Here is a 20,088-nt window from a genome sequence, read left to right on the forward strand (position 1 = left end):
TGAAATCAGCAAAACTGTATAAGAGTACTCTTTATTTTTCTAATCCTACCCTACTTCTTCCTTCCCCTCCCCTTTCCTATCCTTTTTGCTTTGCTTGTGTGAGGTGTAAAAAAACCAAATTTGACCTCCATCCATCCATCCAGCTTTCCACCCAATGCTTCCTTCCATCCCAGCCAACCATTCATTCATTCACCTTTTCATCATTCACGATACACCACCCAGTAGCAGCAACTATCCACCCAGCCACACCAACCTGATATCAGATGCTACCTACCTAAATGCCACCAGCCAACAAAGATTAAATCAAAAAACCCGTATACAATAAAGAAACCCACCAAAAAGGCAAACCAAAAATCCAGGGGCAGGGTGGTGCACCAGTAACACTAACCCGCTTCCTTTGCTCAACCGCCCCCTTCCTCTATCAATAAACCCCATTCTTCCCACTAGCCACACTCTTCGCCGGACTCGTCCTTCCATTCGTCCTTTCCCCCAAAATCCCACTAACATTACTCCTCCCACTCCCACTACTAGCCGGCCTGCCCCCCTCATCAGCAATCAACCTCTCCATAAAAGCAATATAATCAAACTGCCTCTTCCCCCTGTCCTCCTTCACATCCGGCCCCTTGTGCTCAGGAATAATCTCCACCAGCTTCTCAATCACCTCGTCCGGCACCAAGCTATGCCGCAGATCCATCTCCGTCACATACGGCTTCCCGTCCGCCACCTCCCTAAAGCTCTGAAACACCTGCTCCGCCGTGTTCTGATCCTCTGTCACATCAACCATAAACCGAATAAACTGCTCAAACGTCACCCTGTCCCGCCCGTTCGACGTCGCCAAAAAGTACTCGTGCATCTCATCCTCGGAAAACACCAAGCCCAGCGACGCCAACGCGGCCGAAAACTCAATTTCCGACAGGGAATTGCTGTCGTCTCGGTCAAAGTGCCTAAAGACAGACTCGAATTCCTCGAGCTGGATAGGCGTGAGGTTCGTCATGCTCCGTGCCACGACTTGGTTGTCCAAGAAGGCCAATTTTTTCGAAACTGACGATTTGACGAGCGAGAGCTCGTACACCAGCTCGTCGTACGTGTAAGTCGTAAAGTCGTTTTCTTCAATGTTCGCTTCCTGGCACTTGGCGTCTACTGCCGCGATGGTCACCAGGTAGGCGTCTAGAGGTGGTAAGTTATCCGACAGCTTTCTGACATGGTGCAGCTGGTCTTCTACATCGCCTTCCAGCCCTGATATGGCTAGTTGCATCGTGTTGAGGGCGAGCGCAAAATCGTTGGCCTTGTCGGCAAAGGACTTGCGGAGGGCGTTTTTGATGCTGTCTTTGTCAGTTTTGGAATCCAAAAAAAAAGAAAAAGAAAAAGAAAAAAAAAAAAAGGATGAGGGCAAGATCTCACTCTCTAATGGTCTCATTGATCAATTGACCGCGCGCCATCTCAGACTTGGTCAGATTCGACCATTCCCTATCAAGCGTATCTAGACTCAAATGCGCCGGTGGATCATACGGCCGCAACCGATACGTCCCCAACTTGGTCTTGATGTTCCCCAACAGCGTCGCCAACTCGCTCTTCTCCGCCACCCACTCCCTCTTGACACCCCTCTTGTAAGACGCAAACTCACCCGCCTGCGCCTTGGCGTCAGCATAAGTCCCCTCAAACTTTGCAGTCTGCCAGCTCTCAATCTGGGCACGGATGGCCTTGAGAAGAGCAGCCATTCTCCTCTCATAAGCGCTCTGCATCTCCCAGGCACCCTGCATGTTGTTCACAAACTTCTCCACGCGCCGACCCGCGTTCTCAACCTTTTCCATCTGAGAAAAGGCGTGGAACCAGTAGGCAATATACGTCATGAGCGAGCGCTCGTCAGGCTTGGCCACATCGCACACATCCTCCACATCAAGCAGCTTGGGGATGCCAATCTCCTTATGAGCGATATCAAACGCCAGCTGCATGTTGCCCCGGTGATCCGATTTGTCGAGAGCGTCATAGTCGATCAGGTCGGGACGGTGGATATCAAGCAAGGCACAGAATGCCAGGCCATCATTCCAGCTCGCACTAAAATCCCGTACGTCGACCTCGTCGTAACAAGCTGTTTTACGTTGACACCACAGAAGTAGACCTTCTTTGGCCGTCATACCCTCCTCGTTAATGTCACTGATGGTGAAACGCAAAATAAGCGTCCATATCAGCCCCAGGATAATCTTTCTGTTTCCGTCCACGACATCTTCGGCGCCTATATTCGTCATTTGAATCCCTCGGGATTTGATAAAGTTGAGGGCGAGGTTGGCGTTCTCGAAGCGCTGCACACGCAGCTTTGGTTTGGCGGCATATCGGCCGAGTGATTCGCCCGAGAGACACTCGAGGAGGTGGATGAGCATTACCTGTTGGAAAAAACGGTCAGCATATATACTTCCGACGGCTTTTGCCAGAGAATAATAATAAAAAAAACATACGCCATCACTCAAGTCTTGCACCAGATCCTTGACCTCGAGGTTCCGGACTTCCAACTTTGTGTTTAGCCATTTGGTAAAGGTCTTTTGCTGGACGGTGATCCAGCGCTGCTGCTCGGCGAAGGCCATCCTGGTCAGGCCCTGCTCGTGGGGAGGTTCGGTGGCGGCGAGAGCGTCGGCGGCGGGGGTGTTCGAGGCCCGCTTGAAGCGGCCTTTCAACGAGTTTTCCCTCTTGCTGGCGAGGGCTAGGCTGGTTGAGCCTGAACGCTGCAGTCGGGCGGCATGCAGCTGTTTGGCGTCGCGGCGGCTGCGGGTGAGTGGTGGCCGTTGGGGTTGGGGACTGCCCGTGTGAACACCGAGACCACCAGGTGGGGATGATGGAGATTTGGCGGTGGGGACGTCGTCAGTACAGTGGGTAGTGTGGCTAGTGCACGATGATGAAGCGGTGCTGGCGATGGATGCCCGTCTGTATTCGTCGTCGTCGGCGTTGTTGTCGCAGATGTCAAAGGTGGTATCCGTGGAGTATTCGGATGAGCCGTTGGAGGAGGCTACCGAGGACACCGAGAGCGCGGAGGGGCGGTTGACAATGGTTGTGGTGGTGGTGGCGCTGTGGCTGCCCGAGTGTTGCTGTAAACAATCGAGATCAGGGAATCGCTCCAGCTCCAACCCCAACCCCACGCTGTTGCCGGGCAGGCCTGGTGCCGGCTGTCTGCCAGCGGCACAACTGTCAAATCCTGCCATTTTTGGCCCGACAGAGCCCCTGATAACGATAAGAAAATAAGGTTGGTCCCAAGATCGGATGCACCACGCCGAGCCTGCTCAGGGGTATGTAGCACCTGGGTATCGAACACAAAAAGAAAAAAATCCAGGGGAGTCGAACAGCGCCGGGCTTCAAGAACAAGACAAGATGCAACATGTGTCTTGCAGTTGTCTCCTGGGGGATCTACAGCTTATATTTCTCTCTGTCCCTTCCGCCAACAGCCAACTCCATGGTATGTCCGGCACGGCATATGCTATCCTTCGCAAGCACTCTCTTACAGCTGAGAGGATGAAACACCACGGTCCAAGGTCTCCCGTTCCAACAGCAGCCCGCCGGCCTTCTGTTGTCAATGCATCTTGTCAAGTATTTTGAAATGTCGCACCCTGGTGGGACTCCGGCCTCGTGCCGATCGTAGAGCGAGATCGTAGATCCGGCTGTTTGTTCCTAGGTGGGGAGGAAGACGATCCCAAGTTACAGTTGCCACCAAGAACCCTGACTGCTGGGCAGCGACACACATCGATACCACTCTACTGGTGAAAATCGACTGCCAGTCATTCATGCTGGTGGCATCCTGGCTGGAAAGAGACGAAAATATCACCGACATCTGTGCCCTCAATAGATCCTTTTATGAAGTCGATGTTCATTTTGTGTTTGGCAAAGTCCTGGTCAGCGATAGACGGCCCATTGTCGCATGAATATTGGGTCCTTCAAGCGAGCAGAATCCGACGGCATCTGCTTCATGTGTAGCCGATGAATACTGTGATGTATTTAGCCATCAGGCTTTCGGGTCGCCACAGGAACTGCTCAGTCTCCAAGCAGAGAAAGCTTGACCTCGGCCACCCAGGTTGCAGACATCGAAGTCGGCACTGAGGAGCAATAAGCCAGCAAGTGTTGACAACATAATTAAACCCCAATTTTGACATGTTCTCAAGGCCTTGAAAGTTGGCTATGACAAAAATAGACATGAAGGTCAAAAGCCCTTGAATTTCAGGTTGCAATCCTGTTCTGAAAAGAAAATTGTGTAGAAGTCCACTACTTTTGTTCACGAGGTGCCCCATTTCACCCAATGTTGGAGCCGAACAGCCATGCTCTGACAGTCATCTGCTGTGTCACGATGAGATGCAGATTGCGCCATCTAAGGAATTGATGGCTGTCTCAAGCCCAGACTGCCTTGGTGAGTATGAAGGTTTCCAAAATCATGTTGACAGACCATGTGATACGAGGCTTGAGATTTGAACATGACTGCCATCTATATAGTAATAATGCATCGCAATCCTTTTCTCCATGACGAGCTGGCAACTGGAGGCTGTTCCTGAATGTCCCTGGCATTGCACCCCTTGACCAGGAGATCCACTGATCTGGACACGCCGTTGAACCCCATCTGTGGGGGAACCAGATCTGTTGACAGCCAGCCAATAGGGGGGCTTGAATGCTCTTCACCCCTGCACTTCACTTGCCCTGGCCCGAGCTTGGCAGGGCTCACCGCCCGACCTGCCGGATGCCAGCCCCACTATTCTGCCAGGAAACTCCCCCACTAATCGGCTTGGCTTATCTTTTTTTTGACGTCCCTACGGTTCGCTGACTCTCCTCCATCTGTACAACCAAAGAAAAATAACAGGCACAGACCGACCTGCAACTTTGCCGACATAGCTGCAGTACAAGAAGTGACCCGTTTCCGCACCCGCCGAGCCATCGCCGGCGAGCTGCCCATTGCTTCATTGCATTCACAAGGTACGTAGACATCTTCTTTTCTCTCACAATTCCACCTTCCCTTCCTTCAACCACCACCTTTCCTCTCACCCCAATCGAGTCGCCTTGACTGCCACTACTCGGTCCCATTTTCACTGCCCCACCTACACTGCACCTCTCAGATCAAAACATTCATCTTCACTCTGTCTTTCACGCCTCATTCTCTCTTCCCACGCCTTCCTCTCTTCCTTCACATCCATCGACACTACCGACACAGCGACTCCATCATCCTGGCCTTGAGTTAACCTGCTAGTTGAGCTATAGCTACATCGAGTCGTGCAGCAATAACCGCTTCGTTCTGCCAACACTGTAACAATCACAACCGCAAATCACGCAGCATCACAAGAGTCCTTGTTGATCAAAGCCAAGAATCAAATCAACAATGGCTCAGCGTCCCAACACACACCTGCCCGCGGTGCGTTTGGAGACTGAGAAGAATCTGGGCATCACCCATCGTTCTGCCGCCCTGAACTTTGCCTGGACTGGCGATATCCGCAAGCGGTAAGTCTTTCTGTCCTTGATCGCTGTCTTTTGTGATTTTTCTGACTGGAAAATGCAGATATACCGATTTCCTTGTGTATGAGATCAACATAGATGGTTCTGTCATCCACCTTTACGACTTCATTGAAGACAAGCCGGCTCACTCCCCGACTGAGAGTCAGCTTCAGGTGAGATGGTTGTCTTGATGTGATTTGACCAACAGACTGTGCTAACCCCATTTCCAGAACAAGTCGACTGCTCTTGTTCCCGCTTCGACTGGGCCTCGCAAGCAGGAAAACAAAGCCCCTATTGTGGTCCAAGAGATTTCCAAGGAGGACCAGGAGAAGCTCATTAAGTTGATCGGCGAGTCGACAGCCAAGAAGCTCATCGAGGTCGACAACAATGTGCAACGCAAAGTGCTCATGAGCGCCGAAAACCGCACTGTCGTCTTCGACCCGATTGACGATCGCTCTCAACGTGCCGAAGTCCATCAGGAGATTCGTCGCATCTTCAACAGCCGTGTGGAGACTGTTGCCAACTCTGAAGGCGTCATCACTGCGACCCCCTCCAAGTGGGCTGTCACCCGTGGCAGCAGTAACAACCGCACTCCTAGCCAGACATTTGGTTCCCGTCGCGACAATACTAGAGGTCAAGATCGCAACGTCAGCTTCGCCAAGCTGGGTGGTGAATATCTCCACTTCACCATGTACAAGGAGAACAAGGATACGATGGACGCAATCAACACAATCGCCCGTCTCTTGAAGATCAAGGCCACAAACTTTGGCTTTGCCGGCACCAAAGATCGCCGTGCCGCGACTGTTCAGCGGATCAGTGTCCGCTACCAGAGGGCCTCGAACCTCACTTGGTTGAACACCCGTATCCCTAACGTCAAGGTTGGTGATTTTGTGCACAAGGAGCAGCCACTCTCTCTTGGTCAACACGGTGGCAATGAGTTCATCATCACTCTCAAGAACTGCTCCCCTCTCGGTGGCAGTGAATGCTCTGTTGCTCAGCGCATGAAGATGATTCAACAGACGGTCGAGTGCGGCCTTGCCTATCTTAAGCATAACGGATACATCAACTACTTTGGTCTTCAGCGCTTCGGCACCCACACCATCGGGACCCACCTTCTTGGCATGAAGATCCTGCAAGGCGATTTCGAGGGCGTCATCGACGCCATTCTTTATGTCGATGATCACTACATTCAGGAGGCCTTCAATAACGTTGGCTCATCTCACGGGACCAAGCGTGATTTTGATCACAGCCACGGCAATGGCAACAACGCCAGCACTGCCAACCGCGATGACTACGATCGTGCCCGCGCCATCACCATCTGGAAGACTTCCAAGAATGCGAGCAAGGCTGTGGAGGGCCTACCCAAGAGATTCAGCTCTGAAATCGCTCTCATCCGCCACCTTGGCAAGAACCCAAAGGACTTTACGGGTGCAATTCTGAGCATCACGCGTAGTATGCGAATGATGTACATTCACGCCTTCCAGTCCTACGTCTGGAACCACGCTGCATCCCGTCGTTGGTCCAAGTATGGCGCTCGTGTCATTGAAGGCGACATTGTCTTGAACGAGGATGTTGAGGATGCCACCACTCGTCCCAGCGAGGATGATGAGTTCGACACTTACGACGACAATGAGGTCGCTCATGTCTTCCCCCAAGCTCACGTGGTTACTGCCGAGGACCTGGCCGCTGAGAAGTACACCATCTTCGATGTCGTTCTCCCCACTCCCGGCTATGATGTCGTCTATCCCCAGAATGAGATTGGCGAGTTCTACGTCGAGTTCATGGGCAAGGAGGAAAATGGCGGTCTGAATCCCTACGACATGCGTCGCAAGAATCGGGAGTTCTCTCTCAGCGGCAGCTACCGCGCCCTCATGGGTCGCTTCATTACTGAGCCCCAATACGCCATTCGGGCTTATGTCGATGACACTGAGCAAATGTACCCCACTGACTTGGATTTTGCTACTCACAAGAAGGCCCAGCAGAAGAAGTCTCTGGCCCAGCCCAAGCCAGCCAGCCAGGCTGCCAACTCTTGGAATGCCTTTGCCGCCAATCCTGCGGCATTTGATGATGCTTTGGCTGAGTTTCAGCGCCGGCGCAAGGCTAGCGAAGGGCCTGCTTTTGAAGTCAAGACAGTCATCAAGGAGACTTGGGTCGAAACTGGTGTCAACGGCTCCGCTAAGCGCGTCAAGGTTGCCCGTCATCAGCAAGAGATTGAGTCACCGCCCGAGACTCCTCAGGCCGACGCTTTGACCAGGCGTTCTTCTGATCCCGAGCTTCAGGCTCGCATGAAAGCCGCGCTGTTCCCTGGGAACACGGAGGCTCCGGCTGTCGTCCCCCAAGAGGATCTCGAAATGGTCGACACCCCTTGCGCCCCTACACCTGCCAGGGGCCCTGCTTTCCTCTTGAAGTCGCCCCCCGTCGGCAAGGGTGTTTCCCTTCTTGACTCGTACTCTCCCATCGCTGAGCCTGCCGCTCCTCTCCAGCAGAAGCCTGGTATTTTGTCTGGGGATGGCGGTCTCGGCGTCCCGAAGGGTCCCAATACCTCTGGCGCCCGAGGTCTTTCTGACACGTTCTACGCCGCTGGCGGGGACGACCCTTTTGTTGGCCAAACTTCGCCTCCTACGACCATTGTGAAGAAAGAAGAGAGCGACTCGGTTGCCAAGTCAGAATCCGATGAATGGTACGGGAAGAAGGAATTGGCTGGTCTCCTCGGCGGCCCGACTGCTCTCGTCAAGACTGAGCAGGAAGACGACGCAGCGCCCTCTACCTCCCAGGCGCTCGTCAAGGTTGAGGACGACTGCAAGTCGGATTCCAGTGTCGAAGAGTTGATCAATGGTGTCCCCTTGCCCAAATTCTACACGGCGTCCAACAACCCGTTGTTGCCTCCCAAGAACATTGTCGACGTCGACACTCTCGACCCCAGGGCGCGCAAGATTGCTGTCATTCTCAAATTTCAGCTCAAGACTAGCAACTATGCCACTGTTGTGCTCCGTGAGCTCATGGGTACTACCGTCGAGTAGTGTGCCCACTTTTCAACACCAACCCTACAGGTGGCTTTGCCTGATCAACCGAAGCTATCCACAACAGGACGAGATTGTACTGAAATTTCTTGTCCCTCTGTTTTCTGATCGCATTTGAGGCGATGTCATCGCGTCTCGGCAACATCTGGTGGAGCACATGGGCTCCTGATTGCCACGATGGTTCATTTTGCCGTATACACATTGACGGATACGCAGCCGCTTTTCATAGCTCGATCCTACAAGCATAACTATTCACTTTCTTCGACTCAAGCATAACTACATCAACTGTCTTCGACCTGTACACTATTCGCTGCACGGCTACTGCCGTACCAAGCACATCGACTCGATTTTCTTGCAAGCAATTCAGCAAGCGTTGCCATTAAGTTAGCGACCTCGAGACATTGCAAGCCATGTTCAAAGCCAAGGACTTTTTTGTTCATTCTCGCGTCGGAAGCTCTCATTCAGTTGGGGACATGTCAGAAAGCCGCTCTCACTGAGTTGGGGGGGCACACCATTAGCGGGAAGCTCCCATTAAGTTGGGGACATTACCGAAACAAAATCTTTGGCACGACGGGAGGTTCTCATCGAGTTGGGGACGTTACCGAGTTTTGAGGCATTGGGGGTTCTTTTCCTCTTCATTGGTCGTCATTGTCTTTTTTTTTTCTTTCCTTCGGGGTGGGTTTGCTTTGCGTGGAGTTCCGGTTCGGCATACATAAAAACGGTGTTTGGGATTTATAGACGGATGGATGGGACAAGGGCAAAAGTTTGGGATGGTTGTTTTCTTCATTCTCTTTCTCTCTCATTTCTTTTCTTCTTTTGGTCGTCAAGATTTGATTGATTATAAGAGATACCCACTTTTGCGATTTTGAGGAGAGGAGAAAAGGAAGATATCCCTGTGAGGAAGGGAAGAAAATGGGTGCTGGGATTTGTAGGGTGAGAAGATTGGTGGGATTATGGCGAGCATTCCGAGACATCACAACACAAGGACAACACTAGGTTTTCGGTTTTCGGTTTTCTATTTCCCTCTCGAGAAAAGAGGGAAGGGTAGTAGATGATGGACTTTGTTAGCTAGTGTGTGATGGCTGGGGGTAATGAGGAGAAGTCTACTGCTATTTTCTTTTCTTTTGTTTTGTTTTGGTGATGTGATTATGTATGTTACAAGCAGTTGAAGCATGGTCCTCACTGAAGTGATAACTACACCTAGATCCAATCTTGAAACCGCCTTGTAATTTGTGAAGCCACCCACATTCCCAATTGTCACAGCATCAAAGAAAAGTGTAATGTAAATAGGCCCAGCCCGTGTATATATTTCATCTCGGTAAAATCTTTCTGTAAAATACTCGACCTAAAATCTCAAGGCATTCATCATTAAGGATAGAGACAAGAAGGCGTAAAGTAAGTAAGTAAGTAAGTGTGTGTGTGTGTGTGTTTCGTTGTTGTAGAATGTAGTTCGTGCGTGTTGGCCCAACATCATCATCCATCCCTTCCTGCCAGCGCCAACCTGCCCCCCCCCAACCCCAACCCCAACCCCAATTCCCATATTGCCGTCCGTATATCTAACCAAGATAAAGTTGGAAATATCGTACCAGATCACCAACCCTAAACCCCGACCGTGACTCCTAGCCATAACAAGCTAGTATCTTCTTCTCCTCTTCCTAGTCAAAATGTCGTTTCAATCACCCCTTCCATTTCGGAGAGGCTTCTACCCTCAACTCTCCCACATCTTCACACTCTTCCCCTCACTTCTTATCATCCCACCCCCAAACCTGCGTCAAATACTTGCTCATATTCACCCTCTTGGTCTTCATCTCCACCATCCAAGGGTGCTCCAGCATCCTCCACGGCGTTGCCCTCCTAAGCGGATCCTTCTCCAGACTATTCCCCCCAAAAAAAGTCAGCAATCTTCCCAACCATTTCCCTTTGTCGGCGATCACTTACCAGCACTCAATAAAATACTTAAAACTATCACTCCAAAAAATGCTCGCCTCGGGCTCGTCCTTCAGCTTGGGAATCGGCTGCCTCACAATATACGTCAACAAATCAATCAACCCCGCCCTAGGCTGCATCTCGGTCCCGTCCGCAGGAAACGGAAACCTATGCTGCGCAACTTCCAGCAGCGTCACGCCCGTCGACCAGACGTCGCTCGTGATGGTGTATGACTGCCCCGTGATCCGTTCCGGAGCCATGTAGTAACTCGTTCCGATAAAAGTGTTGGCATCTCCCTTGGTGCCAAACTCACCCGACACACCAAAGTCGCAAAGCTTAACCTCCCCGTTGCGGCAGAGGAGGATGTTGCTCGGTTTGATGTCACGGTGAATGATCTTTTTGCTGTGGAGGTAGGTCAGGCCCTGGAGGACGCCCTCGGAAATCTTCCCGAGGACTTTTTCTCCTGTGCGGCCGCCGAGGCGCTTGACTTCCTTGTAGATGGAGTCGAGCGAGCCGCCCTCGCAGAATTCCATCGCGATGGAGATGGTGGCGGTCGAGGGGTCGACAAAGGCGCCGTAGTACCTGCAGATGTGCTCCGACATGCAGTCCTTGTTGAAGCCGAGCTCGCGGACGATTTGGCGTTTGACGTCGGGGTCGGGGTTGGTTGTGATGACCTTTTGGGTACGTTAGTTTAGACATGGTGATGGATAAAGGGGTCAAAAGGGCGCGCACCTTGAGAGCGAAAACCGTGTTCCCCCCCTTGAGCTTACACCTCGTCACCGCACCACCCGCACCCTCTCCCAAACTCCCCAGCTCGACAATCCTCTTCTCCATGCTCACGATCCTCCAGCCTTCATCGTCCAGATCCTCCACATCCGCGCTCCTCGCCTTGTCTAGGCTCAGCTTGTCGAAGCTCTCCAGCCCGTGTAGGCTGTTTTCTCTTTCCATGCCGACGCTCTCGCTGGCGTTTGAGTAGAGCGATCCCACGGCTGATACCGGGTCCCCTGTCCCGGCGTGTCTAGTCGGTCCAATGCCATACTGCTCAGCAAACGACAAAGCGCTGAACTGCGACCCGGCACTGGTTGGGTTGCTCGCGCGGCCGTCAAAGGGGCCGAAAGAGCCGGATCTGGAGTGGGCGGCGCTGGATTCGCTGCCGCCACTGGCGGATTGGAGACTGAGGGCGGGCTTGATGTGTTGTGGTTGTTCTTGCGGGACCACGCTGCTGCTTCCCATGGGGGTAGCAAGATGAAGAGTCGGGAGTGCTGGTCTACCTGGGGCCGGGCCGGGGTTGCTGAGTGGTTTTGCGTTGGGGGATGGAGGGATGGCGAGGCCGAGACGGGGAGCACGTCCGCCGGAGCGGTTACCTCCTGGGAGGGCGGGACGGAGGAGGGGAACGCTGTTCATCTTCGGGACGGAGGAGCCGGGCGAGGGCTGTGGTGATGGGAACTCCAGGGTAAGGTTTGGTGGCTGAGGCTTTGACATGGTTGGCAATGGTTAGTTGAGGATATCTACAATGATACTGGAGAGGACTGATTGTTCCAAGGTTCCGGTGGGATGGGTCCACCAGTCGCCTGATTGTTTGAGAAAAGCCCCGGCACAGACAGGCACTGACGGGGAGAGGGAGAGAGAAAGAGATGAGAAATTTTTATTGATTGGAAAGAAAAAGGTCCATACCCGAGGCGCAGCGGCCTCGCTGCTCTGATTGTCTGAAGCGACCATTCTGGGCGCTGTTGGAAACTCCTGCGCTGTCGGGTCACCTCACAGCAGAGGAGGGGGGTTAGCGGGGAACGGGGCGGCAGCTAGTCGAGTAAACAGGGCTGCTAGACTCGGCGGTGGGCGAACGATCGAGTCGTGCGAATGCAACTGTTGATTATCTCGAGGATGTAGGGCTGAGAAAGGTTCCCTTTCGAGATATCTGAGGGCAAATGGCCAAATGCGATGCGGTGCAGTGCGGTGCGGTGGAAAGAGCTCGTGCGACGAACAGCAGCGAGCCGACAGCGATGGAACGCACGGATAAGGCAGGCAGGCAAGGCACGGCTTTCAGGTGGTGGGGTGGTGTGGTGCTCGCTAGGGATATGGCCGGTTTGGAATCGGGCCAGATCTGTCCTGTCCTGTTCTCGATGAGTTGTCCTTGACTACGGAGTAGGGAGTCCTGGGTGACCGCAGATTCGGGAAGAGCGAGGAAGAGGGATTTGAGGGTGATGGAGGAGTTGAGGTGGTGGTCAGAGATAGAATAGTCCAATCGTCCTAGATAGATATTTGCCCCTGTGCTGCTGAGACCAGACGAACAAGACAAGAAAGACATCTGCACGTTCGAGGCAAGCCGGGCGCCTGTGGTTCTAGGACCAGGGGGCCTCTGAGGTTTGCTTGGCCGGCCGCTGGCCAATGCGAGGACCCGGGTGTCCAGGGGTGGCCGTTGGGGGTGAAAGGCGGGGCACCGTCTGGTGCCATCACCAGACAAAGACTTTCTTTAACGTCCAAGTTTCAAAGTTTGAACTAGCGAACATTTTGACAGCATTGTCCATTTCCATTTCCATAATCTCGTGGCTAAGGTACCTGAAAAGCGGAAACTACACGGGGCCGCCTCGACCGATATGGCCATTTTAGGACTTATCCTGAGAAGAAAGGAAGGCTGTCATGACTGGTGGCTGATGAGGAATGGCTTTTCGGTCAAGATGGGATTACATCTTAGCAAAGCTAATTACCAGCACATGCCGCCCTGAGGCAAGGAAGAGCGCGGAGGAGCCGTGGGAGCCGTCCCCGTACACTTCGTACACACCACTGACGTGAGCAGTTCAACAAGCGACGAAGGGTGCATGGATCGCCAGAAATTACCTACTGTTGAATGGACGCCTCGGGCACATCGCGGCTGTCTGTTGGTTCACTCCGTGAGACCTTGATGTGACGGCGTCGAATATCAAAAAGGCAACGGCTTTTCCCAAGCGCCCAGCCCTAGTCCTAATAAGCGCCCGCCCACACAGTGGGGTTGATGCATCTTGTCGTTCCTGTGGGTCGCTAAAAGCCGCCCCACATTTTAGACGTCAAATCTCCAACCAAAATTTTTGATGGCAGCAACACATCTCATCGAGGACTATATCTCATCACACCACACAGACGTCATGCCATCAGCTGCCTCAAAAAAGACCGGAAAGGTCAAGCCGGTGCCGGTGGATGAGGATATCCATTCAGATGATGTAAACTCAGGACCAGATTCTGGCTCTGATTCAGACGACTCCAATCACTCAGACTGGGACTCGGATTCACTGGATAGCGACAGCCCCAGAAAACGCCGCCGAACAGAACCAAAAGATGTTCAAGTCGTCGACGACGACGACAACGATGATGATGAAGATGATGTCCCAAAAGTCATCCAGTCTGCCTACAGCGTAGCGTCACGCATCAAGCCTCAAAAATCCCAGGCCGACAAAGAGGCCGAGGCCGTAAAGGCGACCCTCCCGGAGCCCACCACCGGGGTCACGGTCTCTACCGACTCCAACACCACCTTCGAGTCCCTAGGAGTCCGCCCGTGGCTGGTTCAGTCCCTCGCCAACATGGCTATCAAACGGCCCACCGCCATTCAAAGAGAAAGCATCCCCATGCTTCTCAAAGGAAGAGACTGCATCGGTGGCAGTAGGACAGGTTCCGGCAAAACAGTCGCCTTTTCAGTCCCCATCCTTCAACAATGGGCCGAGAATCCATCGGCCATCTTTGGCGTCATTCTCACTCCTACTCGGCAAGATTGTCCTCTCACCCTCGCACGATTTCATCTCATATACTAATTTCGACTCACAGTGAACTCGCCCTCCAAATCTTCGAACAAGTCAAGGCCATCTCCTCCCCTCACTCCCTCAAAGCAATCCTCGTCACTGGAGGCGCAGACATGCGGGCCCAGGCCATCGCCCTCGCCCAAAGGCCACACATCGTCATCGCCACCCCCGGCCGTCTAGCCGACCACATCCGCACTTCCGGCTACGACACAGTCTGCGGCTTGGGTCGCGTGAGATTCGTCGTGCTAGACGAAGCAGACAGGTTGCTTGCCGACAACGGTCCTGGTTCCATGCTCCCAGACGTGGAAGAGTGTCTCTCCGCCTTGCCACCGGCCGAGAAACGGCAGACACTCTTGTTCACCGCTACCATCACCCCGGAAGTCATGGCTCTCAAGAATATACCCAGAAAACCTGGGAGAGAGCCGGTGTTTGTGTGTGAAGTTGACACGGAGAAGTTGGCGATTCCACCAACGCTTAAGCAGATGCATTTACAGGTTCCTGTTACACACAGGGAGCACTACTTGCACATGTTTTTGCTGACGGAGCAAAACGTCGACAAGAGCATTATTATCTTTTGCAACAGGACGTCAACAGCTGATTTCCTCCATCATTTACTTCGGTTGTTGGACCATAGGGTAACGAGTCTACACTCTAAACTGCCCCAACGGCAGCGGATAGACAACCTGGGCAGATTCAGAGCGTCGGCCGCAAGGATTTTGGTGGCGACGGATGTGGCGGCCAGAGGTTTGGATATTCCTGAAGTGAAGATGGTGATCAACTATGATATCCCGAGAGATCCAGATGATTACATTCATCGCGTCGGTCGCACGGCCAGAGCGGGAAGGAAGGGCGATGCGGTCACGTTTGTTGGGCAGAGGGATGTTGATTTGGTGCTGGCGATTGAGGAGAGAGTGGGGAGGAAGATGGAGGCGTGGGAGGAGGAGGGCGTGAACTTGGAGACGAGGGTGGTGAGGGAGGCGTTGAAGTTGGTGAGCGAGAAGAAGAGGGAGGCGTTGCTGGAGTTGGAGGAGGGGAAGGAGGTTGGCGGGAAGAGGAAGAGGGGGATGGAGAAGCTGAGGGCTACTTGAGTGCTTGTGGTGATGTAGCTATGTTGAGTGGGACAACGAAGATACCCGATTCATTCATCATAATCCATAATTGCTCTTTGCACAACACTTGACTGAACGACACACTCCACGGTCTGCTATGTTCGACAATCAGCCTATGACAATCTCATCCAGTTGAACCGAACCACAAGACATCAACATCAATAAGTAGCACTCAACCTCTGCACCAAATACTCCCCGCTATATATCCCCTTATACTTCTTCTCCCCCTTCTCGCCCCCATAAGTCCCAGGAATAGCCTCGATGAAGCTGTCGAAATTCGGGTTGCAAAAGTACCTGTTTTCCTTCATCAGCACACATCACATCCTTCTACTCTTTCTCTCTCTCTCTCTCTCTCCCAGCAAGTACTCACGCAACACTATACCTGGCCGGATACTCCTTCACCTCTTCACTCCCCCCCTCCTCCTTCGGAGGCGGAGGCTCAACAACCCGATGAATCGTACTCTTCAACCCATCATTCGCCCACCTAGCCAGCAAATCCCCCGCATTCACCACCACCGTCCCCTCAACAGGCCTCGCATCCACAAACCTCCCCCCCGGCGCCCTAACCTGCAAACCCCCCCTCCCATCCTGAAACAAAAGCGTGATACTCCCATAATCACTATGCTCCCCCGCCCGAATCGCCCCCTGCTCAAACCTTTCCTTTCCCACAGCCGGATAATGCAACAACCGTAACGTATTATCCCCCCTGTCCACAAACCCATCAAAAAACCCCTCCCCCAACCCCATACCCACAGCAATAGCCCTCATAACCTCCACATTCAGCTCATGACACCGTCTGTGAAACTCAGTCATCACCTCCCTGAACCCTGCCAACTCGGGCCAGCAGTTAGGATGACCAGGCTCATCCTCCCTCCCAATCTCAAAACTCTCCTTCAGATCGGGCACCTTCTCCCTTAAACTCTCCACCTCGTCCGGCTTCGTCAGCTGCGTCACTTTTTCTCTGCCGGGGGCCGAGTACCCCCTATTGGCATCGGGTGTGGTCCACAGGTACTTCTTCTTGAAGTCTTCTCCGTGATCAAAAAAGCTGGCAGAGTTGACAAAGACAGAGGTCAAGAGGTCGGGGGGGATGGGGGTGTGGGAGAGGTAGAGAAAGCCTGAAGTCCGAAAGGCAGTGAGGATTGCTTTGGCGGTAGCAGCTTTGGATTCGGGGGAGCCAGAGAGGAAATCGGAAAAGTTGATGATCTGAGGGCGAGTGTTAGTAGATATGGGAGGGGATGAGAGTGAGGGGGAGGGGGGTAGCTACAGGAATGACGAGGCCGTCTTGTTCCACTGCTGTTGAGCCCATCTTGAAGCTTCACTTCAGGGAAATGACTGAAGAACTAAAGACATAACAGGCATACAGGTTCAAGAGCGGGGTGAAGCTTCAAGTATGCTGCTGCAGAGTTCCCTTTGTGCTACAAAGCCGTTGAAACATCAACCCGGAGCTCTCCGTGCTGCTGTCCGGGAGGGGTACTGCCGCCCATAATGTATGTCTCAGAGCCCTCGCAAGGAGCTATCATATCTCACAGCCAGCATTGTCATGTGCCATATTCCAGACCTTCCTATCGGAGGAATTGACGGTCATATGCAGACAGTGGTAGTCAATGATAAGACTAACATGCCCCCTGTTCGACAACGATAACAGCGCGGGCACTCAAGGTGGGAATGTGGGGTGATAGACGTTGACTTACACAGCAGGAGCTCTCCCATATCCCGTCTTGGCTTGCAGCAAGCACCCCTCGTTCGCTACTCACATCAGTCAACTTGCCTTACATAGCATACTTCATCTTCCCAAACCTTTTTCTTTCAACCACATCTCCTTCACACCCTCAAGCTTCACCCCCAACAAGCCACCCAAAATGCCTTCCAGCAAGAAGAAGAAGCCCCAGCAACCCGCACAGGGGGAACCCTCCAACCCAACCGCCCCCGCAGTCGAAACAACAGATCCCCAGACCAACAAGCCCAACATCGTCGACATCCACACCCATATGTACCCCGCCTCCTACATCAAGCTTCTCGAATCCCGCAACACCATTCCCCTCATCCGGTCCTTCCCTGGCCACCCTGAACCTCGCCTCGTCCTCCTCCCCTCTGAGGTCCCCCTCCTTTCCAACCCTTCCCCATCCCACCCTCCAGGACGCCCCCTGACAGAAGCCTACACCTCCCTCGACGCCAAGATCGCCTTCATGGACAAGCACAACATCTCCATCTCGGTCCTCTCCCTCGCCAACCCCTGGCTCGAGTTCCTCTCCACCTCCCCCGACCCCTCATCCCTCTTGGAACCCGCTCTCAGAATCAACGTCGAGTTCGAAGTCATGTGCAATCAACACCCCGGCCGGCTCTACTTTTTCGGCGTCCTCCCCCTCCACCCCGAAAACACCTTGTGTGCACTCCCATTGGTTCTCTCCATGAAGATGAAATTCAAACACTGCCGAGGTGTCATCATCGGCACCAATGGGCTGGGAAAAGGTCTCGATGATCCGGACATGGAGGACGTTTTTGAAATGTTGGAGGAAGATGACCTGCCAATATTTCTCCACCCGCATTATGGGTTGCCAAATCAGGTGTTTGGAGAGAGGGCGGAGAAGGGGGAGTACGGGCATGTGTTATCGTTGGCGTTAGGGTTCCCGATGGAGACGACGGTGGCGGTGTCGAGGATGTATCTGTCGGGCATGTTTGACAAGTTTCCCAAGCTAAAAGTCATTCTGGCGCATGGGGGTGGGACGTTGCCGTTTTTGGCGGCGAGGATTGAGAGTTGCATTCGGCATGATGGGTATTTGCACAAGAAGGAGAAGGAAGGGCGTGGGAAGATCAAAAGGTCGATATGGGAGGTGTTGAACAGTCAGGTGTATCTGGATGCGGTGGTGTATGGGGAGGTTGGACTGAAAGCGGCGATTCAGGCGTCGGGGGAGAGAGGGGTGGAGAGGCTGATGTTTGGGACTGATCATCCCTTCTTCCCACCGTTAGAGGAAGGGGAGGAGGAATGGGGGAGTGTGGTGATGAATACTGAGGCTGTGAATAAGGGGCTGGGGGAGGGGAGCAAGGAGGCGAGGATGGTGTTGGAGGAGAATGCGATCAAGATTTTGAACTTGGAGAAACCCTGAGATCAGCTGACTGGATTCGCCGGGTAGCAATTGCCTCCAGCTGTACCTTTGTATACCTATTTCAGGAAGGCGCGATAAGGCATTGGGGAAGAGCAACCTGAGAAGGGAAGGTGCAATGGACTTGACACTCTTGGGAACATTTGAGAAGGGAAAGAGCCACGGAAGAACACATAAGAAAAAAAGAAAAAACAACCATATTCATACACAAATGTACATCCTTCATCCCGGACCTTTTCGCTTCGAAAAAATCCTCAACACCCAACCATATACAACCGGAAAACTCCATTTACCCAAAATCAGAACCAAAAACTCCCAATATCACCAGCGGCCGAGTCGAGCACATCTTGCCCACCAGCAATAAGCCTCCATCATAACTCCTACAATTGCCACCCTCATCCCTCTCTATGTCAAGCTGCCTCCCCAAAACATAGTCACTGCCCTTTCAGTCACCACCAGACCCCTAAGTAACTAAAGAACCAAACTCCCGTATATTCTCCCTTCCCCCGGGAGTGGAAGGGTTTGTGGGGTTGGGCATGATGGGTAGCTGGGTGGTAAGTTCCTTTTGGGTTGGAAGTAAAGTGGTTTGATATGTGTGTCTGTTCAAGGTGTTGTAGGTGTAATTCGGGACTGGTACCTCAAGCATTGAGAAAGTACACTGAGGGTAGAGTGCGGTTGTTGCTGTCAAGAGAGGGGAGTTGAGGGAAATGAATGAGGATGCCAAACCTCGGGGTCGAGCCCTTCCAGGTATATATCATTGCCCAGTCAATGGGTGCAAAAACCCTCGAGCAGTTCAGTCAATCCCCACTGTTTGCTCTGCATCTCTTTTTTAAATGCATGATGCCTGACAGTTTGTGTTAGCCTACAACCTCCAAAACCATCCAATCGACTTGTAGGCTGTAGAGAGAAGAACGCCTAGTCGACGGGAGGAGGCAGGTAGTACGAGCCGAGCTTCTGTTTGAATAATTAGTATTCAGACGATTTACCTACCTTACTTCGTCTGTCATGCCCGGTAAAGCTACCTATTTATTCTAGAAGTAGGCTTTGCGCAGTTGTGGAAAGCAACAACACGAAAGAGATGTTTGTCCGTGGGGCGAACAGATCTCGGGGAAATGATTACAACCAAGCGAGGCTGGCTACAAATCAAACCAAACCCTGACCATACTAAAGCACACACCGAGCCAAAAGCTGTCAAAATCATTATCTTCTTGGTGGTTTGATAGGTTTGACCGAGAGGGTAGCACCCTTACCTTTTGTTCAGGAGTAATCGCGACACGGGATCAAGTAAACCTCAGCAGGATATATACATAATGTAGACTGATGTCCGCAACCATCCCCTGAGATGAAGTCACCACTCCCAACTCAGATACACATCTTCAAAGCCAGGCACAATGCATGCCCACGCTTAGGTAGGGACAAAAATGGAATTTGGTATCTCTCAAGGAAAAAGTGACTATATCAACTTTCGAAACCAAGCACATCTCTCAGATAGCTGCCCATACGCACACACACACACACACATTCACGCGGATACGCAACCCTAATGTGTACACCAATCCCTACCAGCCAGACCACACTGTAGATACACACCACCCCATCTCCCCATCTCATCCTCAATATCAAACGTTGTCATCACGACTGGTATTTCCCGCCCTCTTTGAACCCTCCAAAAAGCTAACTCCCCCCTTTCCTTTTCCAGATCCATACCCTT

The 20,088-nt window shown here is 52.7% G+C and overlaps 7 protein-coding genes across 7 annotated transcripts; 3 read left to right on the top strand and 4 right to left on the bottom strand.

Annotated features, from left to right (window-relative positions):
* Positions 1-191: 191 nt before the first annotated feature.
* Positions 192-3,222, bottom strand: ain1 (alpha-actinin). Its single transcript, XM_062893871.1, has 3 exons — positions 2,454-3,222; positions 1,402-2,381; positions 192-1,322 (listed from the first exon to the last, which is right to left on the bottom strand). Exons 1-3 carry the CDS (start codon positions 3,189-3,191, stop codon positions 422-424), a joined length of 2,619 nt encoding a protein of 872 aa, XP_062739718.1. The 5' UTR covers positions 3,192-3,222; the 3' UTR covers positions 192-421.
* A 1,574-nt stretch (positions 3,223-4,796) lies between these two features.
* PUS7 (multisubstrate pseudouridine synthase 7) lies at positions 4,797-9,707 on the top strand. The gene is made up of 3 exons (XM_062893872.1): positions 4,797-5,460; positions 5,519-5,627; positions 5,685-9,707. Exons 1-3 carry the CDS (start codon positions 5,342-5,344, stop codon positions 8,472-8,474), a joined length of 3,018 nt encoding a protein of 1,005 aa, XP_062739719.1. The 5' UTR covers positions 4,797-5,341; the 3' UTR covers positions 8,475-9,707.
* MKK1 (Protein kinase C signaling pathway involved MAPKK protein) lies at positions 9,681-12,856 on the bottom strand. Its single transcript, XM_062893873.1, has 4 exons — positions 12,075-12,856; positions 11,133-11,873; positions 10,413-11,074; positions 9,681-10,349 (listed from the first exon to the last, which is right to left on the bottom strand). Exons 1-4 carry the CDS (start codon positions 12,117-12,119, stop codon positions 10,214-10,216), a joined length of 1,584 nt encoding a protein of 527 aa, XP_062739720.1. The 5' UTR covers positions 12,120-12,856; the 3' UTR covers positions 9,681-10,213.
* Positions 12,857-13,465: 609 nt separating this feature from the next.
* DBP8 (putative RNA helicase) lies at positions 13,466-15,255 on the top strand (the record flags this gene model as incomplete). Its single annotated transcript, XM_062893874.1, has 2 exons — positions 13,466-14,133; positions 14,193-15,255. The coding sequence occupies 2 exons, from the start codon at positions 13,466-13,468 to the stop codon at positions 15,253-15,255; spliced, it is 1,731 nt and encodes a 576-aa protein (XP_062739721.1).
* Positions 14,111-16,582, bottom strand: QC762_710290 (uncharacterized protein; the record flags this gene model as incomplete). Its single annotated transcript, XM_062893875.1, has 5 exons — positions 14,111-15,060; positions 15,268-15,570; positions 15,647-15,823; positions 15,932-16,479; positions 16,541-16,582. 4 exons carry the CDS (start codon positions 16,580-16,582, stop codon positions 15,435-15,437), a joined length of 903 nt encoding a protein of 300 aa, XP_062739722.1. The 3' UTR covers positions 14,111-15,060; positions 15,268-15,434.
* A 381-nt stretch (positions 16,583-16,963) lies between these two features.
* On the bottom strand, positions 16,964-19,379 carry QC762_0113240 (uncharacterized protein; the record flags this gene model as incomplete). The annotated part of the gene is made up of 3 exons (XM_062884329.1): positions 18,585-19,379; positions 17,074-17,939; positions 16,964-17,022 (listed from the first exon to the last, which is right to left on the bottom strand). Exons 2-3 carry the CDS (start codon positions 17,252-17,254, stop codon positions 16,964-16,966), a joined length of 240 nt encoding a protein of 79 aa, XP_062739723.1. The 5' UTR covers positions 17,255-17,939; positions 18,585-19,379.
* On the top strand, positions 17,136-18,380 carry QC762_0113250 (uncharacterized protein; the record flags this gene model as incomplete). Its single annotated transcript, XM_062884330.1, has 1 exon — positions 17,136-18,380. The coding sequence occupies one exon, from the start codon at positions 17,136-17,138 to the stop codon at positions 18,378-18,380; it is 1,245 nt and encodes a 414-aa protein (XP_062739724.1).
* Positions 19,380-20,088: the final 709 nt, after the last annotated feature.

Source organism: Podospora pseudocomata, chromosome 7 (assembly GCF_035222375.1).
Source record: "Podospora pseudocomata strain CBS 415.72m chromosome 7, whole genome shotgun sequence".
In the NCBI taxonomy this organism is placed as follows: Eukaryota; Fungi; Ascomycota; class Sordariomycetes; order Sordariales; family Podosporaceae; genus Podospora; species Podospora pseudocomata.